The 16,445-nt window shown below is 40.0% G+C and overlaps 2 protein-coding genes and 1 long non-coding RNA gene across 9 annotated transcripts in view; 2 read left to right on the forward strand and 1 right to left on the reverse strand.

Moving 5' to 3' along the window:
• The window catches only part of RPGRIP1L (RPGRIP1 like), a 95,334-nt gene extending 86,824 nt beyond the window's left edge, over positions 1-8,510 (reverse strand). For all 3 annotated transcript variants that reach the window (XM_058708754.1, XM_058708752.1, XM_058708753.1), the window contains exons 1-4: positions 8,427-8,510; positions 5,483-5,574; positions 3,752-3,896; positions 139-437 (exon numbers count right to left, since the gene is read on the reverse strand). In XM_058708754.1, coding sequence (XP_058564737.1) covers positions 139-437; positions 3,752-3,896; positions 5,483-5,567 — 529 coding nt within the window. In that variant the 5' untranslated portion in view covers positions 5,568-5,574; positions 8,427-8,510. The remainder of the gene's footprint in view (positions 1-138; positions 438-3,751; positions 3,897-5,482; positions 5,575-8,426) is intronic.
• A 217-nt stretch (positions 8,511-8,727) lies between these two features.
• The window catches only part of FTO (FTO alpha-ketoglutarate dependent dioxygenase), a 393,377-nt gene continuing 385,659 nt past the window's right edge, over positions 8,728-16,445 (forward strand). For all 5 annotated transcript variants that reach the window (XM_058708756.1, XM_058708757.1, XM_058708759.1 and 2 more), the window contains exon 1: positions 8,728-8,834. In XM_058708756.1, coding sequence (XP_058564739.1) covers positions 8,790-8,834 — 45 coding nt within the window. In that variant the 5' untranslated portion in view covers positions 8,728-8,789. The remainder of the gene's footprint in view (positions 8,835-16,445) is intronic.
• LOC131500040 (uncharacterized) lies at positions 8,843-12,243 on the forward strand. Its single transcript, XR_009256147.1, has 3 exons — positions 8,843-10,843; positions 11,080-11,806; positions 12,061-12,243. It is a non-coding gene; the product is annotated as an uncharacterized LOC131500040 (long non-coding RNA).

Consider the following 16,445-nt stretch of genomic DNA (forward strand, 5'->3'; position numbering starts at 1 on the left):
CAAGTCAAAAACATTTTTCTTTCTAAAGTTACTCAAAACCATGAAAAATATGGACATAAAACTCTGTGTGTATGTAAAACAACCTATTAAAAGAGTTACATTTAGGATCTAATGTAAGTCAATATAAGCTTATTTTACCTTTCCTGGGGCATTCCTGTGAGCCTGCATTTTCATTCACTTTTCTACGCCCCGTGTTAACACGAGACTGCACGTAATTGTACGGTGTTTGCCTGTAACCCTGGATTTGAAGTTGCTGTTTGGTTGAAATGAGTCTGTTTTTGAGGACTTCATTCTGTCTTTCAAGCTCATGCACTTTCTCTTGCAGCCGCTCAATCATTTCTTCCATTTCCACATCTCGTCCCAGCCGCTTGGGGCCGCCACCACCCCGCTCATATCTTTTCTTGTCATTAACTAGCCGTATTAACTTGGTGGCCATTCTAGGGAAATAATAAAAAGATGAAAAGGAATGTGAGAAGTCAGCATAAAATGCATTCTGTTGAAAGGAACATAATCACTGTGAGGACTTCAGTGCAGAACCTGAATAATAAATTTCAGGTTTTGATGTAACTATTACTGCCTGTGAAGAATCCTTTGATGATAATTGAAACCACTGGGCAACAATCTGCTTTATAGCACTGACAAATAACAGTTTCCTAAGGCTTATCATTTAAGGTTAGTAAAGAGAGGACACATATTTACTCCATATGTTCCTCAAATGCAATTTTTAACGCATGACCTTATGTAGGAATGCTGTATGCACTTAAATGTAGCTACAGATTGTGGATGTGGTGGGTTATAATATGCAAGCCACAGTAAGTTACAGTTTTGAAAAGTGTTAAGACTATGCAGCAGAGCTAAGTTTTAGGTGGACTATTTTCAGTTTCTCTATAATTAAGACATATTACAAATACAAGAACGTTAGAATGCACAGGTACGCATTTATAAAAAGCCCAATGAAAAATTCAGAGGAACCAAAATGTGCCACTAAATGCTGCTTGGAACAAGAAATCCTCGTGTTTGATGGCAGAAAGTAATCAGATGCAAGAAGCGTTATTTTAATGCTACCTTTAAATTTAGACATAAGTTGTGCTTTTGACATCTCAGGAGTTTATACCTTTCATTCTTCTAAGTTTTGATAAAAACTGGTTAGACAGAACAAAAGACAGAAAGGGCACATGGGGGTGATGTAATATACACGTACGGAAAACATGCCTGACAGTGAGTGGAAAAATGTTGGCAGGACAAGAAAGAAAAGGTGGCTTTGATGAGAGACACAAGTTCAAGACTTTACAAAATTGGTCGCACATCTTCAATAGCTGATTCTGGTTTATAGTGAATCTATTTTTATAAAGAGCCAGACGGAGATTGAAAATAAAAACTCACTTCATTTTTCTTTAAATGGGGTTTGCTTTATTTTACCATGGTTATGGACAGAAGCTTTTACTTAAGAGAACAAAAGTGAAATAAAAAAATCCTTAATAGCTTTGGGATGTCATAGAACAACCTTTTTTTGCCCTGAGCAGAGTCCTCTGTAAGAGCGGTAGTAATACAGGTCTATCTACACTTCTGGCTACCCGGCCTACAGCATGTGGCATCAGGGAGAGCTATGCATAACATAATCAGTTAAGATTGTTTTCTCTTTCCCTTGAGGCAAATCCATTAAACATGCTTTATAAGGGATACAGGATAATAAAAACCAAGATCCAAGAGTACCACAAACACTCTAGTAAAATAATCAATGGATTAGTTCCTTTTCCACCTAATCCAGAGAATGATATATCATTGGGAAATTGGGGCAGGTATCATAAGCCCAACAGAGCCACACACTCTATCTATCCCTTTAATGAGTTTAGCATCCTTAGCCCCGCCCAGTGGCTTAGCCACAGAAATATGGTAGCCATCCAACTGAGATGTCGAGCTAAATATCTGAATCTTTTGTTACCAAGAGACTTTCACAGAGATAGAGATTACATCCAAAGGACACAGGTTTACTATAAAAAGTCAGTCAACATGTGGAGAATAACAAATGACCCAAATTTTGAAGGAAAGCAAAGCACATCAATAGAGTGGCTTTAAGTTCCTTCAAGGATGTACAAATAAACTTTTTGTCAAGAAACCTAAGATCGCATGTTTGTACAGGAATAGCAATAATTTTCATTTGTTTCGGGTGATTATTTTGTAATATTAAAGAATCATAAGTGATCTGGTAAAGTTTGAGTACTTATTTAAAAAGGTGGTTTATCAAATCGACATTTATACCAACGTGATACTAATTCCATCTTAAGGATAAATTTAAAAGCAGTTCTGGACCACCTGGCTGGCTCAGTCGGTAAAGCACGTGACTCCTGATCTTGGGGTTGTAAGTTCGAGCCCCATGTTGGGTGTAGAGATTACTCAAAAATAAAATCTTAAAAAAATAAATAAAAGCAGTTTTACACATGTTTGTAGGTAGTGTCAGTGGCATAAAATTCAGAAAGGATTTAGAGCTTTGGGTCATAGTGGTCCTTGGTTCACTACTCTCAGGGCTATATAAAATAAAATTCCAAGAGCTTAAATGGCTTCACCCTAATACCATAGGCTAGTGGCAGAGAAATAATAGAACACATGTATACAACTTGACTCCTAGCTGAGTCCTTTTTCTATTAAACTACATGGCTCGTTATTAGGTTGTTTTATATTTTCTGGCTAGCACAAATTACTAATGAGGTCAAGGTTGTGAATTCAATTATTTAACTGGCCAATTAGGCTTACAAAGGAAAAAAAAATGGTTCTGTGGTCATAGACTGCATTCCTCATTCTGATAGGACATGTGTGTGTTACTGGTCAGAAAAGGAATCAGGTAAGCGAATCACAGGTCTTGAAAAACCATGTTATCAGGACTCAAAAATGAACTCAAAAGCCCCCCACCCAGCAGGTCAGTGAGTCATTAAAACAAAGCCCACAGAGTACAGATAAATTCTTAGCAGGATAAATTCTAATCAGAAAAGACCTCCCCCGCCCCCCCCCCCACCCCCACCCCATACCATCATCTTTCTTCCAAGGCTGTCCCACCTTTCCATTTAGCCTAGAACATGAATATGAATACAGGCCTGTGCAAGCTTACAAATGGGAATGTACTTCTTTGTTTTTAAGGCCATACATTCCAAAGATAGTACTGGTGTTTGTGAACAAGAAAGAATGAAAGAAAGTCTACTCTTAAGAAGTTATCCCTGTAAAAATTTCTTGCACACAAATCAAGTGACAATGTTTCTTTAGAAACAGTAAGGACTCTTTGAAATATAGGTTCTAGACTAATCCAAGCAAAGTTAAATATGTTCCAGACACTGAAGTGAGGTTTTCATTAGTAAACCCCCAATCTTAAGGGAACGTGTATCCTAACAAGTTAGAATAGCTAATTACTTTTTCAAACTTTCATTTTAAAACCAAGACATTTAAAAAACAGATGCTTTGGCCATTTGCTTATTAAACTATAAATATTAAACCAGAAGTTATTTATAGATATGACACACTTGTACTCTTAGTTATTAGCTCTTGCTTTCAAATAGCAACTTCAGACATAATAAACACTCATAATCTTTTTGGTTTATTATTCTATTTTGTAAGATTTTCCATTTTTAAAAATTGTATTTATTTACAACCTGCCTTGTTCCAAAAAAGATTCCAGGTGGAGTTTTCAATTAAGTTTATAAAACAGCATATCCTCCAAACTTTACAGAGTCAGGAAAAAAAGCTAAAAGCTTTTTATCATAACCTTTTAATTTTATCCTCTTGCTTGTGGGCATGCTGTTTAAGTAAAATGTTCTCATCATGCAAACGCAAAAATCTGTCTTCCAGTTCCTCACGACTGATACGTGACACTGCCTGGCGAGACTTCACTGTCCGTGTTGTTGAAGTTTCTGTAAAAATGCCAAGGTAATTAACAGTGGGATTACTTAACATAGTCTCTAAAAATGGTAACAGTTGATATTAATATAATCTCTGATGCACTCATCTTTGTTCCTTTCTGACATATAATTAAGATTGTTGTAGAAAATGTTATAACATTGTTTACGTCACCAAGCAGAGGGGAGAATAAAAATCTTTGCTATTACAGTTTATGTGCAATCTTAAGGATTTCAGCAATAATAATATCCATTCAAATGATATTGAAATGACCATTCTTTAAGACTGTAAGAGAATTCTGATCGAATAAGATTTTTCAATTTATATGCTCAATGTTGAAAAAACAAATTAAAAGTCAAAGTATCTGAAAGTTTTTTTCTGTTTTTTTTTTTTTACAAAAGAGTTGTAACAATAATTTGGTGAACACAGGATATATTTCAGAGCTATGTATGTGTTTTGGGTTACAGAACATAAACTGTAAAATTTGCAAGTCCACACAACGAAATCAACCAACCTTTACAAATTTATAAGCTATTTTACATATTTTAAAAGAACTTTTATATCTTTAAGCATGTGTATGTATTTTTTTTTTTATATATGCTTAAATTTGGTATTTTCCATATCACTGGCTAATCTTCATCAATCATCCAAAAGAAACAAAGAACAAATGGACAAAGATTAAAGCCCCTACGGTGCGTTCCTGAGGGCAAGAATTGAACTTAAAGTAGCAAATTCCAATAAATAGCTTTGCACAATTAAAATTTATTGGTATTTGGATACTTGGTACTCTACCAAAGACCTAAAACAAAGCTTATACATACTTTTCATTTTAAAAAATAAAATCTGTAGACTTGGACTTATCTTTTTCAATAAAAAGCATACTGACCACCTTTCTGTGGCCACTTGAACTGTTCTAACAAACAGGTGTATGAAGACACCTCAGTGGAGTGTATTTTACATCACAGCCATCTCAATGACAAATGCACTGGCACGACATGCTGTATACACCAAAACATAGCTCTATACTCAACTGTTCCTCAAAGCAGTTATTTTACTTTTTCAATTTTAAAGTGCTTTTTGAGCTCTCTAGCAACCACTAAGTGATAAAAGGATACAGAAAACCTTTAATGTATATTAATTTGATAAAACAAAGTCAATATCGCTTGGATAAACAAACCATTTTGAGGTACTCTACTTGAAAGGCAAAAATTTTTAAATATGGCATTTCCTGCCATATAAAATTTCAACATAAAGAAACATTTTAATGGTGAATGTGATTTAAACCAGGCAATTCGGTTTGGAGGCTTGATGCTCTCTGCGTAGTTCCTACTGATGTGTGGAATTTTAAAAAGATGATTTATAACAATTCTTTATCAGAACAGAGGGGGATTTTACAGTTTCTATGAGCTGTTGATAATTGATGCATGCAGTAAAATACCATATGTTGTTCTAAACTCTCCGTGTGCCTGTTTAGTCCAATCAAGAGCTATATAGTTACTTAAACGGCTTCATTGGTGAGGATATCAGAAATACTTTAAATTAACAGAAAAGAAGTTACTGATCAAAGTTCATAACGATAATAAATAACAGCTGGCCGTACCTTGTAACCCTCCCATTCCAGAGAGGTTTAGACCTGTATCTTTCACAGGCAGGTCTCCTGCCGTCTCATCAGTTGGACCAGACATGGCCTGTCTGTGGAGAAAAGAAAACGCAAATAAAATCTTCTCAACACACAACATTATGCAATGGAATGAACCAAATAAAATGAATAAGGCACTATGACTTTAATGGACTTCTTAATGCTCACATGTGCTGCTTGAAGAAGATGAAAGCTTCATTTTAAAAGTAATACTACGTTCAATCATGGAGACAGTGTTCCTTTCAACAGTGCATTTCCTATAGTTTGCTTAGGAAATGAGGTAAGATTATCATTCTTCCTTCTCTCTTCTTATTTCTCTGTCTGAAACAAAAACAAACTCCCCCCTAATTTAAGAAATACTTTCCTCTCCATCCCCCTTTCCCTTTTGTGCCCCCCAAAGCAAGCAGGTACCTTGAAAAAAACCAGTCAGAAACTTGATTCAAATGGTTGTTCTATTATTTACTAGCTGGTGAAGTCACCTAATCTGAGTTTCAGTTGCTTAATCTCAGTATTTCTTAAAAGGTCATCTTACTTTGTTTTACACACACACACACACACACACACACACACACACACACACACACCCTTACATAGTATATATGTATGTATACAAGTAAACTCTACCCCCAACATGGGGCTCAAACTCATGACCTGGAGATCAGAAGTCACATGCTCTACCGACAACTGAGCCAGCCAGGTGCCTCAGTTCCTTAACTTTAAAAATGGAGAAAATAATACCGATCTCACAGAGTTATTCTAAGGGTGAGATGGTAAATTAATAGCAGTGAGCACATTTGCCTGGGAGGTCAATACTACTTGAATATTAACTTCCAGTTTGGTGCGCAAATGAGTGGGTAGGTCCAAGTTTTGCAAAAAGATGCTTCATAAATTCGCCCACTGAGTTTTTGTTCTGTCCCGTCTCTGTCGCCACGAGGCCTAGTCCCAGGGCTTCCTACCTCAACATACAAGCTGTCCAGTTAATTCTGGCATCTTTACAGTTTCTATTCTTCACAGAGATGCCCCACAGTAACTCAGTTTTGTATGTGGATGTAAACGGTCCGTGCAATGTCTAGTATGCGGAAAAAGAAAGATTTCATATTTTCATTTCGAATTACCTCGAAAGCCAAATGCAAACTACCAGTGAGATGCCCTAAGGCAGAGGTTCTCAATCTCTAGAACGGCGGGCCTAGAATGGAAAGTCCAAGAGAGTACCAAATGTGTCCTGTGCACCTCTGTCCTGTAGTCTCAGAGGCTAGCACAGAGCTTGGCACATAGCAGGCATTTGCTAAATACTTGTTGAATGAAGGGAATCCGTGGAGCTTTAGGGTCTGGGGACCCAAGAGATGGTTTATCAAATCTTGTATGCATATTTGTATATGCACACTATCTTTTAGGGAAAGGGCTCATAACTTTTACTGTAACTTACCAAAGGCTGAGAACCACTGCATTCAGTTGTGACAGAAACAATTAACAGACATAGACCTGAGAGATCATCTCCTACTTCTGGAAACACTACTACAGAAAAGGTGGATTTTAGGAAGCAAATCATCAACAGTTTAAACATAGGACACTTGTGAAAATGCTAACGTTGCCATGACAGAGTTATGGTAGCTTTTATGATCACGACGACGATGATAGTTAATGTTTACTTACTGAATGCTTACTAAAATGTGCCACTCTTCTGAGTGCTCTGATTAGGAATCAATTATCTCACAATACCCCTGTGACTTTGTTACACAAATGGTTCTTACTTTACAAATGAAAAAACCTGGACACATCCTAGGGAGCTTGCCTAAGGTCACGCACCTAAGAAGTAGGCGTCTGGTCACATTTTTGTCATGGTTGGGAAGGTGGAGGGCAGTGTTACTGGCATCCAGAGGCCACAGATGATGTTAAACATCCTACAGTACACGGGAACCACAGCAAAGAATTAATTACCTGGCCCCACAAGTTAACAATGCCGAGGCTGAGAAATCCTGTAACGCCTGTAACGCTGTAATGCTGAGAAATCCACGCTGTAACGCCTCTGCATCCCATCTCATGTCATCCCTCCTCGCTCACCATGCCCAATCACACTCCTACATTAGGTTCCTCAAATCCAGGGTCCCCTTCGCCTTGCTCAAAGCCTTTGCATTAGCTGGCTCCTCATTCTCTGGGGCTCAGCTCAAATGCCACTTCCTCGGAGACGTCTTCCCTGATCATCCTATGGTTACTTTCCCTCCGGTTTCATCACTGTGTATTTCTGTTGTAGCACTCATCTCTACCTACAATCGTCTTATTTGTTTACTAGTTGACTACCAGTTTGTCACCTAGTAAATAAAGCAGAAGCATCTTGAGACGGGTATCAGTCCTGTTCACAGCTGTAGGGAACAGTGCCTGATGCAAGGCACTGATGCAAGACCGACATTAATATTTACTGAATGTTTAAATGAAAACCTGGCTTTGAGACTAAAATGGTAAACAAAATCCCCGCCTGTCTGTAGTTAACAGGCTATGGGGTAATCAAACGGTAAACAAGTAATTATAAATCACTAAGCCAACAATAGGCCATTTAAGAGGCTAAAGGGGCTACCAACCAACTCTTAACCCAGGGTTAAGGAGCGAATTGTGTTTATGTGCCCTTCTATATGAATGAGGACTTGGAAAGGCACGGCAGGCAGCATCAACTCTCATCAGCCTGCTTTAAGGCTGGGCTGTAAAATTTCAAACCGGTGCTGGTCGTGGGGATAATGGGCGGGCTGTGATTCAGGCCTGAGGATGTAGTGTCTCGTGCTGGGCTACTTTTCACGCAAGCAGAACTCTAGGGCCTTCTCTAGGCCGTAGAGCGGATCCCAGGACCCCCACCCCTGCTGTAGGTAGAGGGTGGGGCCACCTCCGTCCCCCTCACCTCCCCCAGAGTACTCACCGCCACTGTCTCCCCGCAGGTAGCTACCGTTGCTATAGCGCCGACAGCGTGCTGGGCTGCTGGCCGAGAGGAGCACGGGAAAAACATGGCAGGCTCCGTTGCCTCCTGGGAAATGTAGTTTTCCTCCGGCCCTCGCCCGCCCTCTCTCTGCGTAGCTGCCGGCCCTGGGAAATTCTCCTGCCCCAAACCCCGAGGCGCTCTCGGCCGTCGCCGCCTTGCATCCTGGGAAGGGTAGTTCTCGAGGCTCTGAAGGAGAATGGAGCTGGGCGGAAGCAGGACGCCGAGAGAACTACATGCAGGAGGCGGGGTCCAGAGCGAGGAATCTACGCGGCTAGCAGTGGCGAAGGCGGCTGTAGCGGCAGCATGAAGCGGACCCCGACCGCCGAGGAACGAGAGCGCGAAGCTAAGGTATGTGGGCTTCTCCAGAGTCTGGGATCTTTGGTGCACGTATAGGTAGGGGCCGGGAACCGGAAGGGCTTGGCTGCCTGGCGAACGGACGCACGGTCTTAAGCCAGGGGATGACAAGGCCTTGTCAGCAAGGGAACCAGAGACATTGGGGTATATTACATTCGTGCTGCTCAGGATGCAGGCCTAGCATCCTGTTGGATCAGCTCACCAATGAGAATCACGACACCCATTTCCTTTTCCTGCTTCTGCACTTCATTCCTTGGTCAGCTTTGTAGCTACCCTGTGCCTCAGTTTACCGGACTCTCAGATGACTGTGATCGTAACAGTTGTGCGTTCTCTTCGGTAATGATTTCTGAGGACGAGATTGGTTCAGATGAAATATCTGTGCGGTCAGATGTATTTTTTTGGAACAGTTGTCTCAGTGGTTGCCTGTTTTGTTCTGTGTCTTCAGCACAGTGGGTATGAATCTAACTACAATCCTATTTTCTACCTTTGGGGTTCAGCCTCAGGTAGTTGCCGTTCCATGGGATGGCAATAATAACATCTATAGCGACGTTTTGTTTTGTCATTTGTTATATGCATTTATTTATTGTCATTTATTACAAGCATTTATTACATGTCAGTTTCAGCGTTAAGTTCGTAAAATTTATATTTCATATTCTTACTGCAGCAGATTTCAAGATAGATATTATGCAGATGGAGTATCAACAGCCCTGTTTTACAGGCAAAGCCTTGAGGTTCAGAAGAATTGAGTGTTTTTCTCTCTCATTCCCCAAATCAAGTCCTGTTGATTTGTTTAAATACGTCGGTAAACCGGTCCATTTTTTCAATCTCTGTCACCTTGGACCAAGCTACCATTATGTCTTTAATGGATTGTTGCATCAGGCTCCTTACTGGTCTGCACTCACTCTACACACTAACACTCCTTTCTCCCCTCATCCCCTTTCTCCCACACAGCCAGTCTCTTCTGCACACTATGGAGTGTGATCTTTTCAAAATGCAAATCTGATCATGTCCCTTTCCTTCCTCCCTCCTCTGCCAACCACCTGTTTAAAAGTTTTCCATGACTTCCTGTTGTTCTCAAGAGAGAGACAGAACTTCACATGGCCTATGATGGTCTGGACATCCCACATGACATTCTGCCCGCTCTTTGCCCATCAGCCACGTTGGCCTTTTTAAAAGGCCCTCTTTTCTGCTCTCTCTGGTTACATAGCCTTTACACATGCTATTATGTTGCCTACTCTATATTAGGCAAATATTAGAAGTGAGAACCAATTATAAATATAACACACAGTTCTTGCTCTTGTAGAATTTCAAATCCTACAAGTGAGTTTGTCTTAGGGAATACTTCTATGGATTTAAAATATAAAATCTGCCCTATAATGACCTGAGTTATGACCAGGTTGCACTGGGGACCTGAAGTTTCCATGCTAGGGTCTGCCTGTGATATGGACAGAATACTGAAGATGGGTTCCACGGGGGGAAAGGGAGGGGAAGGGAAGATTCTTTTGCATTAGTCCGCAACAGTGTAAAGGAAGAGAGAAATGTCATCCAGTGGCATTGTGTATGATGTCTTTCTCACCTTTTAGCTTTACATTTGTGTTATCCATCTATTCTGTTAAGATTTATTGAGCACCTATTATTTATTTGCTAGACACTGGGATTATGACTTTAGCTAAGATAGAATCTGTGCACAAAGAAGCTTTTACTCTACTGAAACCATAACCGTTGCCTGTGAGATAGTTATCCATGTCTTCCACATTTTACAGATGTGGAAACCAAGGCTTAAGGAAATCATGACTTGCCCAAGGCCACTTGGTTGCTATGTGGAACTAGGGCTCAGAACCAGGTCTATCAGACTCAAAGCTTTTTTCCATTTTCTGCTGGTGAAACATGTTGAATTGATAGAGCAAATTGTCTTCCTGTTTTCTTTAAAGAAGTTCTTTGATATTTATTTCAAATTTGCTTATGACAGTATCATTGGTTAGAACAAAGTATAGGCAATTGAGGTTTTTTTTTTTTTAATTTTTTTTTTTAACGTTTATTTATTTTTAAGACAGAGAGAGAACATGAACAGGGGAGGGTCAGAGAGAGGGAGACACAGAATCTGAAACAGGCTCCAGGCTCTAAGCTGTCAGCACAGAGCCCGACGCGGGGCTCGAACTCACAGACTGCGAGATCATGACCTGAGCCGAAGTCAGCAGCTTAACCGACTGAGCCATCCAGGCGCCCCTAGGCAATTGAGTTTTAAATCTTAAATAGGAAATGTTCAGTTACTCATGACCTTTCTCATTTTCTAATCAACTTTATTGAGGCGTAATTTACGTACAATAATTTGCACCCGTTTATAATGTACAATTTGATGAGTTTGACAGGTGTATACACCTGCAAAACCACCATCATAGTTGACATAGAGAACATTTCAGTCCCTTCTAGAAACTTCCTCTTGCTGATTTGCGGTCAGTGTCTTCCCCCACCTTGGCTCCCAAGCAACCACTGATAATGTTTTCTTTTGCTGTAGATGAGTCCATATTTTCTAGAATTTCATACCAATGGAAACATACGGTATGAACTCTTGAGTCTGTCTATTTTCACTAAGCATAATGATTTTTGAGACTTATTCATGTTGTCATGTACATCAATAGTTCATTCCTTTTTATTGCTGAGTGATAGTCTACTGTGTGGATTTACCACATATTGTTTATTCATTCACCTGTTGCTGAAGAACATTTGAATTGTTTCTGGTGTGGGGCTGTTATGTAAAAAATGCTGCTGTGACTGTTCCTGTATAAATCTTTGTCTTTCTTTCTATTGGGTAAACACTCAGAATTCCAATTGTTGAGTTCTCTGTTTAGCCTTCTAAGAAACTGCCAAAGTGATTCTGCCATTTGTGTTAGTTTTCTAGTGCGGCTGGAACAAGTTACCACAAACCTGGTGTCTTAAAACAAATTAATACTCTCTTAGTTCTAAAGGTAAGTCTGGGGGCGCCTGGGTGGCGCAGTCGGTTAAGCGTCCGACTTCAGCCAGGTCACGATCTCGCGGTCCGTGAGTTCGAGCCCCGCGTCAGGCTCTGGGCTGATGGCTCGGAGCCTGGAGCCTGTTTCCAATTCTGTGTCTCCCTCTCTCTCTGCCCCTCCCCCGTTCATGCTCTGTCTCTCTCTGTCCCAAAAATAAATAAAAAACGTTGAAAAAAAAATTTAAAAAAAAAAAAAAAAAAAAAATAAAGGTAAGTCTGGATGCAAGGTTTTGACAGGTTATGGTCCCTCTGGAGGCTCTAGGGGAGAACCCTTCCTTGCCTCTTGTAGCTTCTGGTGATTCCTGGCATTTCTTGGTTTGGGCAACTTAACTTTATTTGGCTTCTGTGTTCCCCCGGCCACCTTCTCTGTGTTTCTGTGTGTCAAATCTCCCCCCCCCCCCCCCCCCCCCCCCCGCCTTTCTCTAGTAAAGACACCAGTCATTATATTTAGGGCCTACCCTAAATCCAAGATGATCTCAATCTCAAGATCCTCCATTTAATTACATCTACAAAGACCCCTTTCCCAGAGCAGGTCACAGTGACAACTACCATGGGTTAAGATTGGACATGTCATTTTGGGGAATGTACACACCCAGTACACCATTTTATATCTCCATCGGCTGTGTACGAGAATTCTGGTTGCTCTGTGACCTCCCCAATGCTTAGTGTCGTCAGTCTCTAAAATTTTAGCCATTCTAGTGGATGTGTAGTGGTATCTCATCGTGGCTTTAATTAGCATTCAGTGATGACTAATGAGGTTGAGTATCTTTTCTAAAAAGCTATTGAGGTACAATTTTTGTACTGGCAAAACTCACCTATTTTAAGCGGACAATTCAGTGATTTGTAGTGTATTTACAGAGTTGCGCAACAATCAACATAATTTTATTTTAGAACGTTTTCATCATCCCCTAAAGAAGGTGTGTATTCGTTTGTAGTTAATCTCCATTTCCAACCCCCCCGCCCCCCCGCCCTCCCCCCCCCCCCCCCCCCCCCCCCCCCCCCGCCGCCCCGATCCCTAGGCAACTGCTAATCATTTATTCTCAAGATTTGCCTTTTCTGGAGATTTCCTGTGAATGGAATCAGGCAATAGGTGGCCTTTTGTGTTTGGTTTCTTTCACTCAACACGATGTTTTGAGAGGTTCATCCGTGTTGTAGCACGTATCCGTACTTTGTTCCTTTTTGTTACCGAATAGTATAATATTCAAGTGTATGAATACACTGCACTTTGTTTAATCCTTTCACCAGTTGATGGATATTTGGGGTTATTTACACGTTTTGGCTATTATGAAAAATGCTGCTGTGAACATATACTACTTTTTTTACATGGACATATATTTTCCTTTAAGCTCTTGGATAGCTGCCTAGGAGTGGAATTGCTGGTCCCATGGTAAATCTATGTTTAACATTTTAAGAAAGTGCTGTACTGTTTTGGTATGAATCTCGGAGTCCGCCCCAATTTTTATGTTGAGATCCTAATCCCCAAGGTAATGGTATTAGGAGGTAGGGCCTTCAGAGGTGATTAAGAATGGGATTAATGCCCTTATAAAAGGGGCCTGAGAGAGCCCCTCACCCCTTCTGCCGTGTTAGGACACAACCAGAAATTTGGAGTCTGCAACCCAGAAGGAGGTCCTCGCTAGAACCTGACCATGCTGGTACGTAGATCTTGGACTTCCAGCCTTTGGGACGGTCCATCTCTGCTGTTCATAAGCCATCCAGTCTGTGGTATTTTGTTACAGCAGCCTGAATGGGCTAAGACATTGTTTTCCAATACGGACACACCATTTTATGTTTCCATTAGCGATGCTTGAGGGTTCCAATTTCTTCACATACTTGTCACCTCCTGTTACCGTCGTTTTGATTACAGCCATCTTAGTGTGCAGTGGCATCTCATTGTGGTTTTGATTTTCATTTCCCAAACGTCTAACGATGCAGAGCTTCTCATTTGTTTATTGACTATGTAGATACTTGTTTTTGTGAAGTGTCTGTTCTAATCTTCAGCTCATTTTTTTTTTTTTTTTTTTGGCTGGATTGTCTTCTTAATATAAAGTGTTAGGAGCTCTTTATATTTTCTAGATATAAATTCTTTGTCAGCGATATGTATTGTGAACATTGTTTTCCAGGCTTTTAGTTTACTTAATGGTTTTTTGAGGAGCGAAAGTACTTAATTTTGATAAAGGTCCAATTTATTGGTATTGCTTTTTATGATTAATGCTTTTTGTGTCATATCGGTGAAATCGTTACCTATCCCAAGGTCACAAAGATTTCTTGTTTGCTTTTTAAATTAAACTTTATCATCCCCATAATGGGTAATTACTTTTGGTTTTTCTTTTTGAAATAGCTTAGATTGTATTTTCTTCTTGTGATTGCTTATGTACAGGCTTTTATACAGTTTCCAAGTTTGGAGGGTGAATAAAAAGGCTGGACAAATGTTATCTAGCTTTTCATGATAACATTTATTTAATCTATGTTCAAGGGTAAGAGAACAGCAAGGTATATATTCATGCGTTTTTCTCGTAAGACATACAGTGGTATGGTCCAGATTAGTATTTGATAGTCTGAGTTGGAACCACGGCCTTTAAAATTTCCTTGCTGTTGGGAGGGAGGGTTGGCATGTGCTTCAGTTTCTCCTGACAGAAAATGGAGTCAAGAATGGTTGCTTCTGTCCAAATGGCTAACAGACACATGAAAAAATGCACAACATCACTCATCATCAGGGAAATAGAAATCCAAACCACAACGAGATACCACCTCACACGTGTCAGAATGGCTAAAATTAACAACTCAGGCAACAACAAATGTTGGCGAGGACGCGGAGAAAGATTTCACACTGCTAATCTTTGCAGTGCAAGCTGGTGCAGCCACTCTGGAAAATACTATGGAGGTTCCTCAAAAAATTAAAAATAGAACTACCCTACGACCCAGCAATTGCACTACTAGGTATTTATCCAGAGGATACAGGGGTGCTATTTTGAAGGGACACAGGCTCCCCAATGTTTCTAGCAGTACTATCGACAATAGCCAAAGTATGGAAAGAGCCCAAATGTCCATTGATGGATGAATGGATAAAGAAGATGTGGTATATATATACACAATGGAGTATTACTCAGCAATCAGAAAGAATGAAATCTTGCCATTTGCAACAACACGGATGGAGCTAGAGTGTATTATGCTAAGTGAAATTAGTCAGAGAAAGACAAATATCATATGACTTCACTCAAATGTGGAACTTAAGGTGGAGAGCAGATGAACATAAAGGAAGGGAAGCAAAAATAATATAAAAACAGGGAGGGGGACAAACAATAAGAGACCGAAATACGGAGAACAAACTAAGGGCTGCTGGAGGGGGTATGGGTGGGGGATGGGCTAAATGGGCAAGGGGCATTAAGGAGGACGCCTGTCGGGATGAGCACTGGGTGTTATATGTAAATGATGAATCACTAATTCTACCCCTGAAATCATTATTGCACTATATGCTAACTAACTTGGATGTAAATTTAAAAAAAAAAAAAAAGAGGAAAGAAAAGAATGGCTGCCTTTGTGGGTGCCGTGAGGGTCCATTGTGATTAGGTTTGGTCACTGTGCCAGGGACACAGTAGGTATGGCCTCAAATGAGTTTGGTTGTCCAGAGAGCCCTCTGCTAATGCAGAGCTGCCCCCATGCTTTTGTTTTTTTTTTTTTTTCAGATGACATAATTTATTATTTTACAACGATTTAAAATTTATAGAAGAGCTGCGAGAGTGGAACAAAGAGCTCTGCTAGGCCTGTCGTCCGGATTCACGGGTTGTTAACGTCTTGCCACATTTGCTTTTCACTTTCTCTCACCCTATATAGACACACAGGAACCACTATTCCTATTTTTTTTAATGAGCCATTACAGAGGAAGTTGGAAAACCTCAATCCTTTTTACCTCTGAATACTTCAGCATCTATTTACTAAGAACAAGGACATTCTCTTACATAGAAACATAGTGAATTGTCAAGTTCAGGAAAGTTAACATTGATAAAATACCCCATTTAATCCAAAATCCATATGTAAATTTTGCGAATTGTCCTAATAATTTCTTTTATAGCATTTTTTTTTCCTGGCCCAGGTTCCAATCCAGGAGCACACACTACTTTTCATTGTCATGCATCTGGTTTCTTTTAACCTCCTTTAATCTGGTCTCCTTAATTTGGTTCCTTACGCTTTTCTTTTTCTTTCATGACAATTGACATTTGTGATGAGGAAGGCGTTGTTGACATTTGTGATGATTACAGGATATTTGTTTTGTACACTGTCTCAGGATTCTTATTTGATATTTCCTAATGAGATTCAGATTATGCATTTTTGGCACGTATGTTTTTGCGGAAAGGTAGGGGCCATTCGAGTTCACACATTTACAACTCACGTATTCATCCTGCCTGTAGATGTGTTTTACTTGGCCCAAACTGTGTTTGAAAGTTTCTGAGTTATTTTCTAATACAAAGTTGAGATAAAAATCTGGATGTCTGGCTCTCCTGAAAGCTAGACTATCTGGCAACACCTGGCCTGCACTGTAGTAACTACAGCTGAATATTGGCTCCCCCTTTAGATGGGAAATGGATTTTCCATTTTGC

This window comes from Neofelis nebulosa, chromosome 17, assembly GCF_028018385.1.
Source record: "Neofelis nebulosa isolate mNeoNeb1 chromosome 17, mNeoNeb1.pri, whole genome shotgun sequence".
In the NCBI taxonomy this organism is placed as follows: Eukaryota; Metazoa; Chordata; class Mammalia; order Carnivora; family Felidae; genus Neofelis; species Neofelis nebulosa.